At 39.7% G+C, this 24,647-nt stretch overlaps 1 protein-coding gene across 1 annotated transcript in view; it reads left to right on the top strand.

Moving 5' to 3' along the window:
* The window catches only part of LOC138629999 (zeta-sarcoglycan-like), a 328,227-nt gene that overhangs the window by 174,556 nt on the left and 129,024 nt on the right, over window positions 1–24,647 (top strand). The window contains exon 2 of the mRNA XM_069714077.1: window positions 7,952–8,161. Within this exon, the coding sequence (XP_069570178.1) occupies window positions 7,952–8,161 (210 nt within the window). The remainder of the gene's footprint in view (window positions 1–7,951; window positions 8,162–24,647) is intronic.

The raw sequence follows: 24,647 nt of genomic DNA on the forward strand, positions 1-24,647 counted from the left end.
TGTGCTTTTGGCATAGGTAGATGTGTGTGTGTGTGTGTGTGTGTGTGTGTGTGTGTGTGTGTGTGTGTGTGTGTGTGTGTGTGTGTGTGTGTGTGTGTGTGTGTGTGTGTGTGTGTGTAGCCAGAAAAAGAGAAGGAGAATGTCCTCTTAAGTCTTTTCCTTTTACACTAGGCCTGCAGCAGAACCACGTAAATCTGTTGGAATAGTGAGCGCCTCACTGAACAGGAGCTCTGTTTGTGTGTCTGAATGTGTTTAAGGGTGAACACACTGTTTATGTTTGACAATGTTCCTTTGTGTTTTCTGGTGCATGTAGCTGCGGTGTGGTTTGTGATTGTCCACACGTGTTTGTGATTTTTTTATTTTTTTTATTTATTTTATATATATTTATACATGTACGCTTGGGTTCTTTTTACTCCCTTTTCGCTCTCTGTTTATGTACGTGTGTGTTTTTGCGTGGATTTGTGTGTGTGTGTGTGTGTGTGTGTGTGTGTGTGTGTGTGTGTGTGTGTGTGTGTGTGTGTGTGTGTGTGTGTGTGTGTGTGTGTGTGTGTGTGTGTGTGTGTGTGTGTGTGTGATCCATCCACTGGCTGAACACCTGAATGCCCACAGTGACAGAGAGCAATGGCAAGCTGTCCAAACCAACAACCTCCAGCCAATAGAGAGAGGCCTCCCAATCTGGTTGGCTTCATGTTTTAACACAGTCACACAAACACACTCACACCAGCACATGAAAAACAAGTGTACATATGCATGAAAACACCAACAGTGTGTTGCATGTGTAAGCATTGGACATAAACTCCCTCGGTGTTTTATCCGTCACGCATGTGCTCACCTGCTGCCTCACTGTGTTCCAAATGTTGTTATTTGTGTATCTACACATATATGGTACTATGGAAATGTATGATATGTTTTAATATGGAATATGATTACAAAAGGTTACACAATCTTTAAAAAAAAAAAAAAAACTGAAAATGAATAGGAAAGGATAAGAATTATAAATATAAAATGGTAAATATTTTTCATCAGCACAGTTAATATCATATTTATAATTCGATGAGTTTGATCGGTCATGTTTTACACTCAAACACAACATTGCAAACGGTTTCATGTATTTCACTTTTGTGAAAAATGTTTATTCAATCCATTTTAGTTTATTGTAATTATGATACAATTGAATCAATATTCGGAAAAGCAGTTTTTTATGTAGAGAGAATATGTTATGCCCCAATTAAAAAGGTGATGTTGTTACTATTAGCACCTAAGAGTGCCAACAATCCAACCTCATTCTAAAATCCAAGCATCCACAGTGATGCCCCAATTCTTTAATTGACAGATGATGTGAGTGCTTGGTTTTCAGCCTTGAAACCTTAAAGCAAAGACTGTTAACACGAATGCATTAGGGATAGAACATAATTTCAAGATATTAGAGAACAGACATAGTACCATAGGTGACATTAAAGAAATCAAATCATAATTCTTACTTTATTTATAACCAGTACACTAATGGTCCAGTATTTGGTCCCACCATGTATTACATCACTTTTGGAGTAGCATCTGTTCATCTATGTCAGTGTATTGTTACTAAGAATTAAACTGAAGGAAGAAGCTCGGGCTAACATTCAGTTGCTCCACATTCAACCAACAACATCAGGTTCACTGTTAACAAAACCCACGGTGGTTGAGCTTTATCTTTTTTTTTTTTAAAGCAGAATCAAAAAGAGAATATCAGAGCCATCTGAAGTGGAGCGATACTGAAGCGGTGGTATTGATTGAATATAAGCATGAGGAGAGCGCCCCGACTGTGTGATGCTGGCTGACAGATACATCGGATTGCCCTCAGCACTTCACATATAGCGGCAGCACCAATCAGCCGTGGGTGCATGTTAATTACACTTAGATATGGATTTCATCTGTGAAAGAAAATCTTAAACTCTCAGATATACTGTTTACATGTCCATCCGTTCACCCTTCTTTTCATTATCTGGCCTTGAGTTCATGTTTAATGTATCTGTTTCCACCTGTGTCCATTTATCTAGCTTGCACATACATTATCAGGCAGCACACATGTACATCTGTTCCCACTCTACTCTTTTTTGTTTTGTCACGAAGCTGAATCTCACATAATTCACATCCCACATGTAAGAACATTTATTTAGTTACATAATGTGGAAAAAAGACACTGTGCATCAGTGCTCATTCGCTCTGACAGTTCTCTTTCTGGACATGCTGAGAAGCATCGTAGGAAATCTAAATGAAAATGCACACAGTTGTAAAATGTAAAATCAATTTACATTGAAAGCTATATATTTTACATCATTAAAATGACATTCTCAGGCATATTGCTTCTAGCTTTAACCAAACCGTTAACTGTTACCTGCGAAGAACCTCAACACTTGTATGTGTGAGCCAATTTGTGATTGCCTTTTTGCTCTAATGGATTTGTTTTTGTACATGAAATATTAATAATATTAAAAGATGAAAGACAAATTCATAGAAAGATTTCTTCAAGTAATATCTCTCATCCTCTCGTCTCCGCTCATCAGCTCTCAGGAAAGTGGAGCTGTTTATTTTGGGCTGCTTCTTTTGAGGGCTTGCGGGGGTGGAAAAGTCTCATGTATTCATCACAAGCAAATATATTTCTCCTCTTTTCATTTTCCCTCATTTGTCTCATTATGTTTATCTCCTCTTCTTCATCTCATCTCATCATTTTCTTGTCCACTTATCTGTTTGCCAAAGTCTTTAAAGTCAAGAGGTGAGTTTCAGAGGAGAAAGACGGTACGAGTGTGTGTTACTTACCCAGGTTTGTCGTGTCGTGTCGTGTCGTGTCGTGTCGTGTCGTGTCGTGTCGTGTCGTGTCGTGTCGTGTCGTGTCGTGTCGTGTCGTGTCGTGTCGTGTCGTGTCGTGTCGTGTCGTGTCGACTACACACTTTACGTATTGCATGGCGAGTCTACTTTATACAGACTCCCTGAACCGACTGAACTCTCTGTTAGAGAGCCGGTGGTATGCTTTAATGGTATCCATGGTGACATGGCCCCAGTATCTGTTGTTATTATGGCTGTCAGGACATTATGGTGTTAATAAAGTTAGGCCACGCTGTGCAGGGCCTTCAGGCTGTGGTGCACCATGGGATTGATTGATGACTCCGTTGTCAGTTCAATCTAAGAAATGCATTGGAAGAGAGCGGGAAGGAGGGACGAGTGCTCGGCAGAAAAAAGGTTAGAGGGGGGGAAAACAAAATGGATTGGTTAAGAACAAAGAAAGGAAAAGATGAAATAAATGAAGTGAAACAGGAGAAAAAAGAACGTGCTTTCAGCCAGCCAGCGCAACAACTGCTGCTAAAACCTCTGTGCTAAGTCACTTAGCTCCAGTTAGTCGCCGCAGCCTGTGACAACTCTACCTGAAAAGGGATGAAATACTATTCAGCAGTGGAATAATGAACCAAATCTTTGTTACTTTGGTATTTTACAAATTATGGTTTAACAATTTATAGTCAATGACTGTATATATTTTGTAAAATTTTTCTTGAGATTCATTATTTTAGCAGTAAAGCCAAGTATGTCAGGGCGAATAAAAAGGATCGGGGAAGGAGAGACGAGGGGGAAAAATTAAGTCCAAGGACAGAAATATGTTTTTAATGGTAATCTAAACTAGGGGTAAAATTCGTGACCAGGTTGAGGAATGCTAAAAAAAAAAAAAAAAAAGATATAATGAAAGGAGGGAAGCAGCGGGTTTTCCCTGGCAAAAAAGCTGTATGGATGGAAAAAAAAGAAAAAAAATTTGTCAAAGTGCTGAGTTGGATTGATAACCATGCATGGCTCTAAGTGAAATGAGACACAAATATAGAGGCATGATAATGTGTGAGTCACTGGCAGAGCATAACAGAGAGTGGTTACAGTAAATAACTGAGTGACGGGAGTAATTGAAAAGTCATAAAACCGAATACACACCATCCAGGAATGGCATTATGTAATTCAATGCTGTTGATTTAAAAAAAAAAAGAGAGAGAAAAGAGTTTAACCAGTGAAAACCAAACCTGTTGTTAGTGATTTACATTGTCGCCCTTAAGAAATATCCATGAAAAAATGTATACACCTACACACCCACAGACAATGATATGTGTGCACCCATTGATTCCCACTGTTGATGCTTGCAGGAAAATTATTAGCATTCTAGGTCCCCACAGAAAAGTCCAGTGCACACTCCGCAAAACATAACAACACACACACACACACACACACACACACACACACACACACACACACACACACACACACACACACACACACACACACACACACACACACACACACACACACACACACACACACACACACACACACACGCGCGCTCTGCTATTGATTCAGTGTGGACTTTGAATACAGAAAATGAAATGATAGTCAGCCCATCCCAATGCCTTGTGCTCAGCTTGTTTCATCTGCATTGTGTGTGCACAGCGTGACCACGTGCGGTCAAAAAGCAGCTGAAAAATGTCTTCACTGTGAAAAGACAAAACATTCATTAGCCCATTTAAAACACGAAGCCTCCTTTCTTTTTGGCATGAATGTCTCGTATGCAGATTGTGCTCAGATATAAATGTGTTGGGTTACATTTAGGTCAGAATATCGAACGCTTGTTATATATGCACATTTAAAATAGCTCCATGATCCTTTTCCAAAAAAACAGATTGTAATCTGTATCACATCCTTTCATCCCCTCATTTAAATCTGGAATTAAATGCTGTTTTTTTTTCTTTTTTTCTTGTACTCAATATTAACAAATGCATTGCTGTTTTAACGTTTGAATAACTGCTGCATATACAGTATACACATCGAATTCACACTCCATCGTCACCGAATGTGTTTCTGTGCTCCTCCGGATGGGTTTTGGTCTACTGGGTCTTCAATGCATCCTGGGTACATTTGTCGTCTGGAGTCGATGTGTTTTTGCTCTGTCCTATCACAGTTCAGTCACCCAGCTTCTTGGATAATTCAGGTGGAAAATGGCTCCTGGAGTGTAAAGGAAAACACGCCGCTGTGTTAAATTCAGTAACACACCATCACTTTGGAGAATTCGTCAGACTGGTGTCGTTGAAGTGACATTATTATCTTTTAGGTGACTGCCCTTGAACTTTCACATGAAAAGACAGGATAGGTATCCTTGGTTTGCTCAAAACTGCTTTCTGCTAAATGAGATAAGGATTATGTTATCAAGTGTTGGACAATGCCTGCGATATCTACAGTCACATCTGGTATTGTTGCTTTTTTTCTTTTTTACTCATTTTTTATTAATGCTGAGTCTGTTTTAAACATATCACATTTTGTTCACCAAAGCAGGTTTAGACCTTTCTCAGCCCATCTTTCTCAGCCCATCTTTCCTCACAGCTCAGCTGTCTGTCCAGCCAGCTGTTGCTGAATCAATCTACATAATAGTTGCATTATTCATGAACACCTCGTCTGATTGGCTGGAGGTAAACTGGATGCCACACCTGAGTCTGATCCCTAATGGGAAGGGGAACAACCTGCTGAGACCTGTATCAAAGTTAACCAACAGTAAAATAGTTTTTGTTTTTCAATATTTGTTTAGCTGTAGCTCACTAGTTTAGCAATTACAATAATTCCTTCCGTACATGTCCGATGGCTGACGGTCATTATGATGGAAGCCTGGCATAGAGTGCATCTCGACTGACCTCCTGTGATTTGATCTAATTTCCAAGCTTGATATGCAAAATGACACTGACATCACATGCATAAATAAGGAAATAAACACATGAATATGAATAGACACGGTAGGATAAAGGAGTCAAAGCAACAGGCATTGACCATAGGGATATATTTGTGCTTTCTCGAACCTCATTTAATGTGCCGTGGTTCTGCCACATGTGGGTCTGATGTTTGACAGAAATTACAAAAATTAAGTTCAGAGCAGACTTTGGTGATGAAAGGTAGACAGCCTGTGGTGATTTTAAGTAGGTAAGCAGAATCCTTCCCCCTGCTTCACTGTAGACATCACCCATAACTATTTTCAACCAGAGACACCAATGTCCTGCTTTGCTTGTTGTTTGCGGCTAGGGGTGATGACCCCATCATCACCCTAAACAATGTCAAAGCTGACTTTTCTTGTTGTCTATAATTCCGGAACTTTAACACAGGTTAAGTTTTGAAGGTATCATAACATTGACTCAAAATGACCTTTGGCTTTGCTTTTTGTGCATGAGAAGCCGGACCCCCTGTGGAGAAACAGATAATAGGTTCATATTTGCTTTTGACTCTTCCTCTAAAAATAACAACTGAACTTCAACAGGCCAAGTCGGCATTTCCTATTTTTTTTCCCCTGCGGGCAAGGCAAGAGTCAGCATTTTTGTTTCCATCAAGGCTTGTTGGTATCATCATGCAAGACTATATGGAGAAAAAGCATTGCAGGGGGGGGAAAGACAAATCAACAGTCTGTGAGGTGTTAAGGTCATGCAGCCTCAGCAAATAAAGACATAATGTGTGTGTATGTGTGAGAGAGGGGCTGATAAAGGAAGAGAGAGTTGCAGAAGAGAGATAGGGAGTGAATTAGCGAGAGCGGAGGGGAGGGAAGGAGAGAGAATTTGAGCTATAGAGAGCAAGGTAAAGAGAGTTAGAGAGTCAGATGGACAGAGATAGTAGTGCCTTGCAGCCAGTGTCCATATCTCTTGCCACCAATGACTCCGCCTGCTGCACTACAACTAATGGACTCGGTCCTCCTCCGCCTTCTTATCTGCCCTCTCTCTCTCTCTCTCTCTCTCTCTCTCTCTCTCTCTCTCTCTCTCTCTCTCTCTCTCTCTCTCTCTTTCTCTCTCTCCATCCTCCCTCACTATCTCTCGGTACTCAATGCTGTACTATCTTTCCACTTTACGGCTCCACCTCTATCTCATTTTTTATCATGCTTTGGTCTTTCTCTCGCCTGCTATCTCACACTCAAAACTTTCAAACACCTTCAGTTTCTCTCCTTTTTTTCAGTCTTGTTCTGCTCCTCATACTTTCTATCTTTCAGTCCTCCTCGACCAAAACCTTAAAAGTTCACCCCGCTCCCGTCTGTCTGATCTTTGTCTGCATTGCAAGCAGTGCCGTATCTTGTCATTTTGGTGTCCTGTGTTAGATACTCACCGGTGTCACTGAGGGGATTCATTTTTTACTCTTACAGTTTTGCACTATTACTGTAATTGTAGAACATCTAGTAATTATTTGACATTGTGTTCAGGTTCAGTCTGCTTGAGCTGTCAATAGATACCTTGATTTAAACACTCGCTCCTGTTTTGTGTTATCTCAGTTTGAATCACATTCAGGATATAATATGGATCATAACCTGGTCATTTACACTTCTTATAACTCAACAGTAAGACGTTTCTGATGGAGTGTCTTTGTTGCAGCTGCGTCTGCACTGAGCTGCAGCTATTCTCACTATAACAATAGTCCTAATCCAGAGTCTGTGGGTCAGTGCAGAATACGATTTATTTTTACAGTGTGCAGTGTCTTTGTATATTTTCTTTCTTTTGATAAATCTGACTTGAGACCTGTGGACCTGTGAACTCTTAACTCAACCAGACACAACTAGACCTATAATAGGGATATGCCTGACTCGAGTCAAGCATATCATCATTACAAGTCTTATCCCAGTGTGAATGGTACAATGACGGTTAGACATCATTCTTACAGAGCATGCCTCTCTGTGATACTTGTTTAGCATCTTTACAGAGCTGAATCGCTTCAAATTTTCCGACAAAATGAAGCATTTCATGTCCTCATTTCACAAACTGTAACTGGCCATATTCAGAATTTATAATGTATTTCACAAAAAGTTTTCCTTCAAATTTTGGGTTCTGAGCAACAGAGATGAATCCGTCAAAGTCACATTTGATATGTAATACAACTTCCTCATTCAATCCAGTGATTCTTACACATATTCTTACATTTTGGTCCTTTTCAGATGACCCAGGAGCAGTATATCCTCGCAGCACAACCCAACCCCCTCCACCAACGGGGGGCGTCGGTGTGCGGTGCCCAGGTTTACCCAGCAGTGGGTATCTACGGCTGGAGGAAGAGATGCTTATATTTCTTCATCCTCCTCCTCCTCGCCACCATGATCGTCAACTTGGCGCTGACCATCTGGATCCTCAAAGTCATGAACTTCACCCCGGTAAGAGACGTGTGTGTGTGTGTGTGTGTGTGTGTGTGTGTGTGTGTGTGTGTGTGTGTGTGTGTGTGTGTGTGTGTGTGTGTGTGTGTGTGTGTGTGTGTGTGTGTGTGTGTGTGTGTGTGTGTGTGTGTGTGTGTGTGTGTGTGTGTGTGTGTGTGTGTGTGTGTGTGTGTGTGTGTGTGTGTGTGTGTGTGTGTGTGTGTGTGTGTGTGTGTGCAATTAGATGTCATCCCATCAGTGGTGTCTGCTTGATGAATATTAGATGTGTTTGATACAAAAGTGGCTATTTATTTTAATTCTATATTGATCCAAATGAGAGTTTTTTTTAAATTTACGAGAATATCTACATATATCTACATATATATATATAGATATGTATATCTATATATATATATACATTTGCTGTCTTCTTGTCACTGATTCCCTTCATCTAGCTGCATTTAGATACGTGCACATATTTTTGGAGAAAATACATATCATTTGTTTAAAATGCTTTTTTTTAATATAATCCCTTTGTTGTATATTTGGTGTTGACCAAATTAACTCTGATAATAAGACCTGGAACACAGTCTACGTGGCGTGTGTGTCGCCTCTCCCAGGCTGCGCAGCTGCAGCTCGCGCGTGTGTGTGTGTGTGTGTGTGTGTGTGTGTGTGTGTGTGTGTGTGTGTGTGTGTGTGTGTGTGTGTGTGTGTGTGTGTGTGTGTGTGTGTGTGTGTGTGTGTGTGTGTGTGTGTGTGTACACACCGGCTGCGTGTCACCAGCGGCGCTGCTGCTGCAGGTCTTAAGCTTCTCTTTGATGATGGCCATCAGTATTACATTTTTGAGGTCTAACAAGTGATGAGTTGTAACCAAAAAGCAGGCACTTGACTTTTTGAGACACAGACACCAACACAGAGGAGAGATAGAGACGGAAACGGCAGCGGGAAAACGCTGCTCTTCACCTGATAAAGTATTGCTATGATGTAATTAGAGCCTACACTGGGTTTTTGCTGTGACCATATAGTGCATATGTGATCACATATCGTCTGTCTGTGTATTTTTGGTTGGCACGAGAAAAATAGGCATCGGGTCTATTCTCTAGATGAATCACACGCAAGGCAGGACTCGCTCATCTCAAAGCAGGCAGTATGGCTGCTCTCATCTGGTAACATGGTCCCCAAAATGAAAACACGCCTCGCATCCAATACGTCCCAGGCCCAAGGCGGAGGTAACGGGATATATTATACACCCTCAAAACTTTTGTTTCCCCACAGGCAATACCGATTTATATAATATTTGTTACCCATAAGTGTTACATTTCCCAAACCTTAACCAATTTTTTTCATCTTCTAACCTTGGCTAGAATCACTTCCTTATCTTAATCCAGTAGCTCGGTTTTTAACAATAGTTAATCAATAGTTTTCTAACCATTACTTAAACCTGCCTAAACCTTCACCATAGCAGTAGGCAGCAGTGGTACATTATGAAACCCTTTGTAACCATATATGTGTCTTGTTTACAACATATTGTATTGTTTAGTTTGATGGTCTTGGAATTGTTTCGTTTGGTTGAAGTGGAGTTGTATGACGTTCTTATCTATAGTCAATATTTTACCTGCCATAGATATGTGGGGCTGCACGTCTTCAGTTTGGACAAGGCGGCTGTACCAACATGAAAAATGTGTAATATCTTTGTAAAAAAAAAAAAAAATCCATATCAGTTTAAGTGTATGCTATGTTTAGAATATTTTTACAGCTTCACTTAGAGGAAGCCTTCTCAGATGGAGAACTGCAACATTCCTCTATGCCTTCTTCAAAGAAACCCAGACTCCTTTGACAAAAACAGTAATTTGACGTCTCAGAACATGAGTCGCTGGTGTAGAGCTGCCTCGATTGGTTTGTTCGTCTGTTATTTTTTAACTTTGGCGGTGTTTTAACAGTTCAGATCCAAACTGACGACAAAGTCACGCATTAACACAAACAAACTAACCACTCGAGGTAGCAGCCAACCAGCAACTACTGTGTTCTGCGAAGTCAAATTACTGGTTTTGTCAAAAGAGTCTAGTGGCTTTGAAAAAAGTGATTTAACTTCACCTCCCTATCAGAAAAGGCCTTTCTGGAAAGGAAACGCGGCGTTAGATGCCCCTTTTTTAGGTGGCTGACCTCGTCCACAGCGGTACATTGCTTAGCTTCTGTGCTGGTACGGTTACCTTCTTTTCTAAACTGGGCACATGCCAACCCCCTTCTACTGACAATGGATAAGTAGTTCAAGTTTGTGCTAGTACAAGATAAGAATAAAATAGAAGTAAGAAAAAGAAGAAAGAAAAAAAAATGACGGAAACACACATAAACATATCAAATGACAGAAATGAGAGGTAACAATAATAAACCCATTACAAAAACTTCAAACAACCCAAACATTCCCTGTAAGACTGATTATTAAAGTGAAGTGTCTGTCCTGTCATTGCAATAGCCCAACGCAGTGAAATCAGCTGAATCAGTCCAAATATTCAACACTAATTTCAAAACTTTTTTTTATTCATTGGCTTTTCAATGTAACCGGCATCATTTTTTTTATGCTCTATTGCTCTTTTTGTAATTTCAACTCAGTCCTTATTTTCATTATACTTTGTGATTGCTGTTCATGCCCAGGCTGTGCTTTCTTTCTCCCTGCTTTGTAAACACGCCTTGTCTTATTTTGTTTTCCCTTTCAACCTCGACTTTCTAAAGAGTGAAAGCACCCATACTTCCAATATCCCTTATTGCCCGGGGCTCGAAAACCTTCACTGTGATAGTATATATTCAAATGAGGCAGGATTTGACCCCTGTTAACCGCTGGTAAAGCCTCCCCACATCATGCCTTATGTTTCAATAATCCATTTTAGGATAGATGGTGGGAGAAAAAGGGAGTGGGAGGGTGGGAGGTAGAAGAGTTAAAGAATATGCCTGAGGGAAGGCAGCCATCCCTAAGCATAAAAGAGCAGATGATATGTCATAGGACGTACGTATACTGGTGTGTGAAACACGGAGGCAGGGTGAGAGACCATGAGACAAGAGGAGTTATAAAGGCAAGGAGAGAGCTAAAAATTATGATTTCTAGTAAAAAGAGAATCCATTTTAATTGAATCAAAGTAAGTTAGTGACATTTTTTAACAATATCTTAAACAATGATAATAACAATTCTACTAATGGCTGATACATTTCTCAGTAATGCACAAAACTGGTAACTGTTGTATGTATATATGAATAGCTGTGCATTTCCTCCAAAATGTGTTTCACTGCAGCTCTTAAATTATTTTTTTGACGACAATGAAACAAACATTGGAGCAAATAAGCACCACAACATCGTAAAAAAACACAATAATGCTGAATTAAAACACATAAAATATGTACTTAAGCTCTCTTTTGGACCCTGTTTTCCTGCAACAGCGTCCCATCAGCCGTTGCTGGCTTTTCCATGACCCCAAAAGGACTTGGTGTACAGGGAATTGTGTGTGTGTGTGTGTGTGTGTGTGTGTGTGTGTGTGTGTGTGTGTGTGTGTGTGTGTGTGTGTGTGTGTGTGTGTGTGTGTGTGTGTGTGTGTGTGTGTGTGTGTGTGGGTGGGTGGGTGGGTGGGGGGTATGACTGTAATGGAGGCTCGAAGGAAAAATTGTGGAGATGGAGATGATGGGTGAAAGAATAGAGTGATGAATGTAAAACAGAAGAGATGTGGTTGAGTAATTGTCTGTCAACATGTGGTTTAAATATAGTGTGTGAACATCTCCCTCCTGTCCTCTGCTTCTTGAGGTCCTCAGAGACCTGGAAAGGTGTCTGCTTTACTGTCCCATAGAGGGGAAGTCAACGCATGATGAGTTGACACATACGGTCTAGAGTCTGATGTGCAGCCACACGAATGTTGAAAGTATACATTGTCATTAACTGTCCTCCTGTTCAGAGGCCAAACAGAGAATGAGCTGTTTTGGATCAGGTCAGGTAACATTTTATGGAAAAGCCTTGTCCAAAAATTATTTTTATGATAAATTAACGGAAGACACAAAATCCTGTGAGATCATTTTATACTGCACCAGACATTGCTTATCCTCAAAAATATTCTCTCGCAAGATAGGTACAGTATGTTGACAGTTCAATAGAGACCAGACTCCAATGCAAGTTGGTAGTAAAGGTTGGAAATAGCACAGTAAAAAGACTCTGGAACTTTAAGTGCTGGAATCCTCCCGTGTATCTATATTCTCACCAGAAGACAGTATCTGGATCTATTGCAACATACAGCACCCAAATTGGAAGCATGAGTGTAAATATACATAGACTCATACTACCAATCCAGCTCTGTTATATCACTGTGTGGTTGCACATCTGAACACGATACTGCAGGTATGAAGCGTGTTGTTGTTAGTTTGAAAGGCAAATAGCATTAAAAATAATAACTCTCGTACAAAAACATAAACACCAAACTACATTTCCCCTCCTCATTATTTCTCATTTGGAATCCAGCTGTTGGGAGTTTTTTCCTGTGCGGCTCCACGGCAGTCACTTCCGTCGTCAACATTCAAATCACGTCCAAGTAGCTGCAGTTTAACGAAGGCTTTTCTCAAACTTTTTGTTTTATTTGGAAATGCCAGTTGTGATTTGTATTGTGATGGTGGGGGAGGAAAAATATTTGGTTTTGTAGAGACAGATTTGGCAGCAAATTGGGAAGCAGGAACTTGTGGGGATTGAGATTTACATGTGTTTACGTGTTTATGTGTTTACGTGTTTATGTGTTTATGTGTGTGTGAGAGAGAGAGAGAGAGAGAGAAAGAGAGAGAATGTGTGTGTTTGTCTGTGCCAGCAATTATAATTATATAAATATTATCAGCCATTGTTCATGCTGTGTGTATATGTTCAATTTAGTGCACCTTGTCTTGCTTGTGTGTGTCTATATAGGCACATTAGTGCTTGTGTGTGTCTCCTCCCTGGAGTCCTTTCAGCCCCTACTGCAGAGAAATTCAATTTCACTTGTCACTCACCACTCAGTTTGCCTAATTCCTCTTCTGGACTTGACTATTTTGTGTGTGTGTGTGTGTGTGTGTGTGTGTGTGTGTGTGTGTGTGTGTGTGTGTGTGTGTGTGTGTGTGTGTGTGTGTGTGTGTGTGTGTGTGTGTGTGTGTGTGTGTGTGTGTGTGTGTGTGTGTGTGTGTGTGTGTGTGTGTGTGTGTGTGTGTGTGTGTGTGTGTGTGTGTGTGTGTGTGTGTGTGTGTGTGTGTGTGTGTGTGTGTGTGTGTGTGTGTGTGTGTGTGTGTGTGTGTGTGTGTGTGTGTGTGTGTGTGTGTGTGTGTGTGTGTGTGTGTGTGTGTGTGTGTGTGTGTGTGTGTGTGTGTGTGTGTTGGAGTGCAATTGGTGCAGCGAGTGTGTGCTTTTCATCTCAATACCTGCCCAATCTGCAATGTTTTGTCTTCTCCGAATGCGATTTGTAGTGTGATGTGCTCCGTGTTGCCATAAGGGCCACTTATGATATATGCATAACATTTTTAAGATGCTTCTGTTGCACCCTGAAGTCATAAACCAAATGTGAGTCATCAACATTCAGAATTGCATTTCAACTCTGCCCTCAAACAAAATGGGTGTCTAACTTCAGTGCCTGCGGTAAAATAGCATTTGTCTTTATAGTGGAGCTCTGGAACTCCAGAGAAGAGATTTCTGTGTTTAACTTTGCACTGCAGCTTCGTGCACTTTTAATCTTTAACCACATTGAAGTGATTAATGGTAGACGAATATCAATAAAACTGTCAGTGGTCTGAAGCTTGTTTCATCATTCCCACACACACACACACACACAGGTGATGCTGGTACATTTTTACTGTCCGTTTGTGCAGTGTGCTTTTTTTATTTCCATGTCCTGATCGGCTGCCAATCAGTGTGGGCATAAAATAACATTTTATTATTGTGGTACTTTTTAGATCCGAGTTACAGGCTGCTGTAAAGATTATAAAACAACAATTGGAAAATCTATAAAAATAACCAACATTAATTGCCATTGGGTTATTGCTGCATAAAAGGGTTGAGACAGGGGAATACAACGGGAAATAAAAAAGGCAAAAACAAATTTGGCTTAATAATATCTCATAAATCTCGGGGACAGAGACTAACATATGCAGTGGTCATGGATTTACGTCAGCATCTCCAAAACTGCAGTTGAGGTGATTCCCAGGAATCATTAATGATGCAAAATGAATCATGGATTCATTTTTACTATTGACTCCATTAATCCACTCGAATGTTAAAAGTAACACTGAACTTTATATTAGTATCGATAATATAGCATCTACTATAAAGCAAGATTAATGCTGACATGTCATACTCATGGATACAATGAGAAACAACAAGTGTGATGGGCAGAAATGTATGATGATGATGATGATGATGATAATAATGATGATGATGATGACAATGATGATGATGATGACTGTAAACATAAACTCTGGGAGCCACAGGGCAGCAGGCTAACAGCAGTGTTATACAAGTGTAAAATGATCGAGCTTCGTAATAAACACTCTCCTTTCATTCAATTCAAAATTATTATTTTCAAAATAAACCTGTCTGTGTCCTTGAACACACTGGACCTAATCAACATTCCTCCCTCTCTGCTGCTGACATTATTTCACCATGCAACATAAACAACTCATATTTCCTGTCAGTCCCACCCACTCTGTCAGATTGGCTGGACATTGAATAGATTCAGTTTTCTGACCCTCAGAGTTCGTATATGAAGACACACTTTCTTCTTTGTTTCATTCTCTGCTTAGCGTTGCTGCCATTTCCTGTCAGTCCTGCCCACTGTCTGGACATTGGATAGATTCAGTTTTCTGCCTCCCTGTTTTTCATTTACTTTCTATTTCCAGTTTGTATATGAAGACTCAGTTTCTTTGTTTAATTATCTGCCTAAATGCTGCTATTTTCGTTTCATATCTGCTTCCCAACATCGATTAAATTAGATCTAGCTTGATGGTCACCTCCCCAAAATAGCTTGTTGGGATGCGGAAGTCATGGATATCAAGTCCTCTGCAGGCCTGTGCAACGTAGGATGAGCACATATATACATACCTGTATCGACTGTGAAACTCCAACGTTTTGTCATTTTCTCAGCAACCAGCTGCTTAAATATGTTAAATTAGCTCCAGCGAATGTGTTGTCAATATGATTTATAGAACACCGAACTGAAGTTAATTTCATTACAAACCCACCTAAACTCAAGCATTTTAAATCGCGATCGATTTTCAAAATGTTTTGTTGATAAATATGCAGTTAAAAATCAGTTATCTGCAAATTCCTCTTAAATTATTTACCAAATCTATATGTACGGGTATTTTAATTCAGTACATTTCTTACTGTTCCCTAACATACTGATGCTGAGGTGTAAATATACATATCATGATGTTTCATGCCAAAAGAGATTTAAAAAAAAGAAGAGAGCGAGGGGAAACATCCGTTTTTCTCAGTATACTCAGTATATTCACTGCTGTCTCGAAGGCTATTTGAATTTCTCATTTCCTTCAGGCAAACAGGGCAATAGGTACATGATCTCAATTAGCGGATGTGGTGCTCTTTGCCGTCACAGCCTTATTTAGATTCATGCTGATGAGGTATGCATGTTTTTCCTCATAAAAGCCTCGCCAAGGCTGGCTTTAAGTTTCTTTACAAATAAACTAATCCAAGAGGTCAGTGTGGTAGAGAGAGGGGAGAGATTGAAGTGAAGGACTCGAGGAGGGAGGATGGTGAATGATGCATGGAAGAAGACAGATGGGGGGAGGGAGGGGGGGAGAGAGGGAGAGGGAGTGATAGGAGTAAGTGTGTGTTTGTGTGTGTGGTTTAAATAGAGTGGCTCATCATCCACGCTCAGCTTCTCCCTCCTGTCCTCTGCCTCTGGGGTCCTCAGGGATTTGGAGAGGTGTCTGTTTCACTGCCTCATGGAGTGGAAGTGAGTGGGTGATGGGCTGGCAGAGACAAGCAGAGTGTGGAGTTTGATGTGTAGCTGTTTGAGTGTAACAGTGATCATTAGGAATTGAGCAATATGGTGTTTCTCTTTATTGGTGGTGGGGGGAGGGGGGGGCAACATATTGAGCGTTTTGTGTCCCTTTCTAGTAGTATTTAGTCCGGTTTGTATTTCTGCTGTTGCATCCAGCTTTTCAGTGTCGGGCGAGCTCTCTTGATGGCTCTGTTAAGAGGGGCGTTATGTGGTTTTTACACCCAAAATAGCAGAAGTATGAATTAGACACCTTTTTGTACTGGAATTCAGACAGAAGAGTTAAGTGGCTCATTTAAAAGACATTGGTTTTGCAACCCTCGAATGAAATCCCTGGTCACTTTTGCCCTTTACTAACCGAGGGTTGCTCAAAGTTCACTTCCCAGGTTTTTTTTTATTTTATGCTAGTGTACTCGTGTTCCACCCGAACATAACAATTTCATTTTAACAAGTGCATTTAAAGTCAATTAATTTTAGCTCACAAAAACTGAAACTTGTCTGGTGTTCATCAATATATCAGTGTGTGTATGTGTATGTATTAATACATTTATACAATATACTGTATATATACATGTATTAAGGATCAAATACATGGGAAGATAATACATTCTTGTATAGTTGAATTCATGAATGAGACCTCTGACCCCCACAAAGTAAATTTAATTAAAATGCGTCTTCATCTGTATGTAAATTAGTCGGATAGGAATGTGTTCATGTGTGTGTTCACAGTGCTCAAGTCTTTCATGTCTATTTGTCTATTAATGAATGTGAAACAAGTGATAACATTTAGTTGTATTAATTGTACATTAGTGGGAATTATGTATTTTACATTACCGTGTACTTAATGTGAGGTCAGGGATTAATTTGAGGTTATAGTGCCAGAAGAAAAGTAAATGCCCATAAGTGTATTATCGTAGTAGCGGAGTACCGTAAAAAAGGCATCATGATTTTCATCGTAAGTTGTAATGTATAGGAAATGTATGAAAATTCGTTTTCACATAAAGCAACGACATGCATTAGCTTAAAGGCCAGGATTTTCTAAACGACTTCATGTGACAGGTCACGGTAGCTGCTTTCTCAGAGTGGATGTGTTTGTTGGTTTGTGTATGTTGGTGTGCACAGGTGTGTGTTTGTGTGTTCGAGGTTAAAATGTGTAGCTGTGAGGTCCCAAACCTGCTGTACTCAGCTCCTCGTCTCGACCAGCCACCCTCATTATGGCTCTTCACACCTGCACTGTGTAGTTTATCGCCCTCACACACACACGCACGCAAACACACACAAACACACACAAACACACATCCATGCGCGCATACACACGTTTTTCTCACTTTGTCAGTAACAGTGCTGACCTCAGGTAATGGGAGAGTCCAGCGTGAAATACTCTGTCCTCCTGTGACACGCACACACACACACACACACACACACACACACACACACACACACACACACACACACACACACACACACACACACACACACACACACACACACACACACACACACACACACACACACACACACACACACACAGGAGTTAATGTGACGTATCCATCAGACTGCTGACACACTGGATGTTAATCTCGTGAATGGTCAGTGCACTCACAAAGACACACACACACACACACACACACACACACACACACACACACACACACACACACACACACACACACACACACACACACACACACACACACACACACACACACACCTTAGAATGGTTTGATATTTAAGTAATTTGAAATATATATTTTTGTGTCTTGACAAAGGTAATCATCCCCTCAATAACACAACTTGTAACAAACTTGCAACAAACAACAAAATAAACAAAATGCCAAACTTTGCTCATAAAGTTGGCGACTTAATGGACCCTTCATTATATACTTATACGGAAATCTTTGTGGTACAATAAACATCTTAAAAACGGTTCATGGCTCAATACTTGTCATTTGGGTCTTACTAATTGTTATAGGGAATGGATCATGTTCTCATAAAACACACAATAGACTTTATGACACTCATGGGAGCACTTTAGTTTTACCTAACGTCCTCTTCTTACAAATTAAGCCACAGGGCACGGTGAGTTTTCCTTTGCCTCATGTTGGACCTGGTTTATATAATTGGTTTCCTTTGACAGGTTAAATAGCTGACTTGTTCTTTCACTTTCTCAACACACTAACTCTGCTGGTAGCAGTAATTATCATTATGGTGTTGGAGACAAGGCTGATGTTAGCCTACAATGCTTTGCACAGACACAATGTCAAATGTTAATGGTTTAAATGAGGGTTTATCTGACGTATTGACAGGTTCCTTTTGGTGGTAGATTCTAAAATATGTTCAAGAAATATACATTTATCATGTAATTTAATCTGAGGGTTACGATCCTAACATTAGTTTAAGATTGTCGGAATTATTTTTATGGTTACAAAATATATTTGGGTAATACTGTAATAATATTGTTGTCTTTAAAACAATATACAGGTGAAGATATTTCTGTAAATGTATTCATGTTTTTGTTTTCCACAGTGTCATTTATACACAAAAGACGGGAGTGACAAAATACATGTTTTCTGAATGCAGACTGTAGTAACAGTTGGTTAAGAAAGCAACATAGAGATGTATGCAAAGCAGCTTCAAAACTATTACAAATGGACATGTTGCATATTTTTTCAACCAGGAAATGATTCTAAAATGTTTGCTAAACCTTTTGGATCTGTGTTCTTAAGATAAACCATTAAACAAAGCCACGACTGTTTAGAGACAACCTCAAAGTGGACCTTCAAGTCAAAATTTCCTCTGAGCCCTGACGCTTAAGTGATGAGATTACATCTGATAGCCATCACGGCCGAACAGACATGGAAAAGTGGTGGTCAAACTCAAAATTGTGAGACAAGACATGACCATGCGAAGACTGTTTGACAGACAGTCTCTGAGAACTACGGCCAAAAGCAGGGCAGCAACGTATCAGATAGAGAAACAAAAAAGAGAAAGAGGTAGACAGGTCTCCTTGATTACCACTTTAAATCTGTCTGCACGGAACAAAGATGTCTTTTTATAGAGTCAGCAACATTTTCAGCTTAAACTCAGAGAGTGGCAAGAAGTTTAACATTAAATCACTTTGATGGGTATTTTTATGCATAGCCCCAAGGGTATTTTTGTGTGTGCAAGACAACCAAGTGGTGTCTGGGTGTATAAGTGACACCTAAATCTGAATCAGTCAGCACTTTAGTCCTATTATTTCCAGTGGCAATATGTCAAACAATGATAAATAAGAAACACACTCAGAAACACACAAACAACTGAGCCCCTGCCTGTCTCTGCTACTCTATAAGCTCAGTGTGTGTGTGTGTGTGTGTTTGCACAAAGAAACAGGGTTGTTCCTTTTAGTGTGTAAGTGTGCCTGTACTGTGTATGTGTAAAGGCAAAATATCCATCAGTCAGCAGTTTTAGCCTTGTTATCCCAACTGGCACTCTATCAGAGATATAAACAATGATAAATAATGAACACACACTCATCTTAATGGAGTCAGTGTGTGGGTGTGTGTGTGTTTTGTATCTTTGTTTATGCCTTTAGGTACATTGGGGACTTGCTTTTTGCTCTTATGCTATGAATGCACGTGTTTGTTAATGTACTCAGATTTTATGGAGCACGATGCCTGAAAAGAAACCTAAATCACTCCCAACATAATCCTTGATGTGTGGGCATCTTCTTTGCATGATTACTCACATTTACAGTGCACATTTTCATTGTTTTCTTAAGTCTCTGTTCATCACATATTACATATTCCCTGTTGGCTTTCTTATTTTGAGATAAAAAAGAGCATTTGTTGGAGCACACGAAGCAAGCAGAGGGTGGTCACGTATTAGAAGAGAAAAGTGAATGAGATTATCTTGGGCTGAATGTCTCTCTTGTGCAACCATTTCTCTACAATCAGTCTACCGATGTGGATAATGGTTGCTGTGAAGGCCTTGTGGCATCGGCATGCCTGGGCAGCCTGTATCGGCCTCCTGGCGGAAGTTATGCAGAGAGAAACTACCTAATATTCACCTTCAAGGAGCCACTTAGCGATGACCCTTGGTTCAAAGCATTCAGCTGGAACTCTGTTTTTGTTCTCACTCTTAAAATCCCTATGTGAGTAATTCAGCCTGTTGTGATTCCTTGTAATGGTAAAAGAAGACTTTTCTAGCCTAATAGTGGAAAGCATCTTTCTGTGAGTTTAGTGAGGGACTGGGAGGGTCAAAATAAAGAAAAGAAAATGTCAGACCACCACTGACATTTTTACACCATGACGTGATCGGAAAATGTTATTTTCGTAAAAAAAGAACATATAACAGAACTACATTTCTAAAACGCATATCAGATGTGTGGAGCAGGGAGCAGACTGGGTGCCACCTGACTAATGAGCTTCTCCCTGGTTGTCACTTTACAGTAAACTCTTCAACCACTCCTCCGCACCAACATCATATGTCTGTCTTTAGCAGAATTCAGACACAGATTGTTAACCTGTGAGGCTTTAGAGAGAGTTATCTGAAACCTACGATGAACTGAAGTCAGATGTATTCCTCAAAGATTTAACAAATGCATTCTCTGTTCCATTGTGCATTAAATGATTTCTAGAGGAGATGAATTTTTAAAGATCCCCGTGGGGAAATTGGATCGTTGCAGCGGCAAATGAGATACAGAAGAGGAAAAACAGGGTTATAAATAAGAATAGAGCAAATTATGCAATATCAAAGATAACAAAGCAGACGGATACAACGCCTTAACATATTCAGCGCTCACGCGTGTAATGATACTGTAAGAATCAAGGTGTGAGCAAAATACACCGTAGTCCACACACTATAAAACTGAGAATATAAAAGAATGGCATGCTATTAGACATGAAAACATGCAGCAAGAAAAAAAAATAGCGATACAAAAAAACATGGCAGCTTTTATGTGAGCGCTGTGAATAAATGTGTAGCAAAGAATCAGGGGCAAGGCTGCAGATCCTTCAGAGCATATGGATCATTATGAGTTAATGGGATGAAAGACGTCACCAACAGTAACAGCTTGGTATTTCCCCATTGTTTTGTTCGTCTTTTAGTCTAATGTACAGCATATACACAAATCAGTACCGGCTCATTTACATGTTTCGACTTTAGGCCAGTCTCTAGAATATAGAAATGTTCCTGTAAAACCTTCCCAGTAATACATACTGTACATCATGCAAGTTTGAATATGTGCAGTTTAAATAATTCATTTTGACTGGAGAGAGCATACTTCAATATCTGTCGACCACCCATGGTCAAAATACAAAAAAGATAAAGAGGAGGGCATGCAGGTTTTACTGATCGAGCATTGCAACGCTTTCTTTAATTCATTTGCTGTTCTATTAATCATTTTCTCTCCTTTCTAATTACCTGAAGTGTGAAAGGCTTGTTACTGAAATTGATCTGTTAAAGAATGTATTATTTGCTGACCCTGAAGTGCGTACATTAAAGTATGTATTGTTTGTCATAAATTATTGAAATTATCCAGTGCCGAAAGTCTGGAAAACTAGTTTAATCTTAAAAATGTACTGTTATAGACTTTAAGTTGACAGCAATCTCTTCTGCTGTCCTCCACACGGTGTTGATGCTGGTACAAAGCTGGGACTTGCTAAAATCAATGAACGAGTTAACACACTCGCAGATTCTACTTCTATATTTCTTTCATCTCTCACCCTGAATCATTTCTTATTCATGATGCCCTTTGATTTCTCTCTTTGTTCTTGCTTAATAAGTAGAGTTAGAATGATCTGTGAAAAAATGTTTGACTTTCTGGCAAGTTTAGAATGATTTGTAATATTTTTGTTCACTTTCTTTGATTTTCTTTCTGGAAAGTAAGAGGTTGGCTCCTCTTTGTGTTATGGATGGTTCCTGAGTGCCGTGATACATGGAGACCATCCTTAGAAACACACCCAATAGAGTTTTTTTGTCAACGTAATAATGTCTCTGCTGTATTTCAAAGGACATGTCTATTTAAAAGAACTATAATAATGTTTTAGAAACCAAAGTAGTTCTGATTGTAGTGTTATCAGTTTGAAGGTTATAAAAAGTGTGAGCAATTTTTTTATTTTTTTTTGCCATTTTGAAGTGGCTGAAGTGTTTGAACAGTGAATGTTACATATATTTATAGAAATGTCAATTATCAAACGAGCCTTGCAATAACCACATTTTTTTTCTCTGGTAAATGTGCACAAGGAAATTGAGGACTTTGATTTGCTTATAGATTATTAATCTCCTCTTCTCCACCATTTCCACACATTCAGTTCTGAATTTTATACTGCAGAGCTGAGACACTGGGACAATGAATACATTCTGGAAGTGAGTAAACAGGTTATACAAGATACATAAAATACACAATAAAAATATGAAAACTCTGACTGCAATATTTTGGAGGGATGCTGAACAAGGAACTTTTTTAAACTTACTGGAGTCCACAAATGTTTGTTGCCAGGTGTATTTCACACAGACTGGTGCAGCAGAAGTAGGCTGCTGTTACCAGACTGTTGTTCATAGCTTCGGTTCTTTAACCGTGATTACAGTCTAGAAACTGTCAATGGTCTGCTCAGGCACACTGGAGGGAACCAATCAGCACAAAAGTGGGGGTTGACTACGTTAACGAGGTCGAGCATTTCTTTTCTCGATGTAGTTACAGCTGGAGTTGATTGTTTACGCATATGGTGGTCAAAGCCGATCGGTTAAACGCTGCCCCAAAGTTTCAAAATCAGCCTGAGGTCTACGCCCAGTAGGATGGTAACGATTCTCTAAGGAGCGCTGCCTCGACCCAGAAATTCCTGGAGGCTGCAGCAGAATCTCCTTTGTGTGAAGATGTAAACGTTTAGGCCTCTCCAGTCTGACAGGGGAGTCATGGAACACTTCCCTTTGCCATGGTAACGTTTAATGACACTTGGCCACAACACAGTTGATGGAGATTTACTAATTAACAGCTTCTCTCTGGTGTTTACAGTTGAACTCCTCACGAACTACATACTGTATCTACCTTACATAAAGCACTTTAAAAACGCATTCCAACTCCTTTCGTATCACTGCACGTGAAGTAGTGCCACTCATGCCAGTTTTTATCATGTGACCATGAACATCCATACAGACAAAACAAGTCATGCACTTACTAACCCAAAAAATACTTAATATCAATTATCACATATATTTAGTAACAACAGCTAAAATCTTCTCAGTGCCCACATACAGTACAGTTGAAGACGCACACACACACTCACTCACTCTCTCTGACACAGTTCTTCAAAGTAAAACCTCCCAGACAGAGACAAAACACTTTCCAACTTCTCAAAGTTCTTCATCTGGTCTTTCGTGCAAAGTTAAGCCAGTAAAGCAGTTTAGCTCCCAGCTATCCCCGACATTTCAAGGAATTTATCTTTAGCTTTTTAGCAGAATGCAACACAGTTTAGCTTTTACAATCCCAGCGCATTGGCTTCAGAACTTCTATTGTCTTGTTAGTTGTGTATGACCCCATATTGATCTCAAAATGACCAATTTCAATACATGATATTACCCACAATTGGGTCAAGGAATGGTAAAAAAAAAAAAAAAAAAAAACATTTCTGGTTGTCCATTGTATTTTGACAATAGACAACCATTGTCAAAATGGATTTACATAAAAATGTACATGTTTAGTTATAGCCTCGACAGAATTTTGATGTGCTGTTTACAGTGGTGATGCGTAGCTTAAAGTGAACAAATTGAACAAGAGTTTGTTAAAGTTCCATTGACACAACTTTAATAAGCCATTGTTGCTTGAACTTAAAGTGTGAGTGGTAAGTTTCAAGCAAATGTAAGCTGAATAACAAGCAATTATCAGTCCTCACCAGTCATACATTTAACTTCCTGTTTACAATTCTTACAAGCAATTCTGAAAAAAAAAGGAACAAATGAGGCATGACTCATTATTTTTGAAGCATTTAAAAGATGAAAAACACGGTCATTCCACAGGTCCACAACACAGAAAATGTTTTGTCAGCTCAACCTTTCTATTTTCAAGAGGACTTAGCTGACAAAATATAATTAGAATCATGGCTAAGAGGGCGACTTGGCTGTAAAGATGCACAGCACTGATTTTAAACACACTCCAAACACAATGGTTATTTGAGCTCTACACAGAAGGGCTTTGCGAGGCAAAGTAGGCATAGTGCACTAGGAGAAAAAATTGCTGTCGCCATGCGTGGGATAACAACTGTCATTTCATTTATATGTACATATTCAAAAGCACAAACAATTACTGAGACAATGTTCTTCCTTTTCATGTGTAGGACAATTGCATCTGCTGTGGTCATGATCCTTTTATAGTGGGTATGATTATATGCTTTCACTGTCTTTTGTCTCTTTTATCTTCCCATTCTTCATCCCTCCTCTTGCACCCATCATCCTTACTCAACCCCATATTTTGCCTCATCTCTCTCCTTCTCTTCCCTCCTCCTCTCCTATCTTTACTTCCTCTTCTTTCT

Source organism: Brachyistius frenatus, unplaced genomic scaffold, assembly GCF_029030835.1.
Source record: "Brachyistius frenatus isolate BFR_SWC_R1_liver_20210118 unplaced genomic scaffold, ASM2903083v1 Contig_125, whole genome shotgun sequence".
In the NCBI taxonomy this organism is placed as follows: Eukaryota; Metazoa; Chordata; class Actinopteri; family Embiotocidae; genus Brachyistius; species Brachyistius frenatus.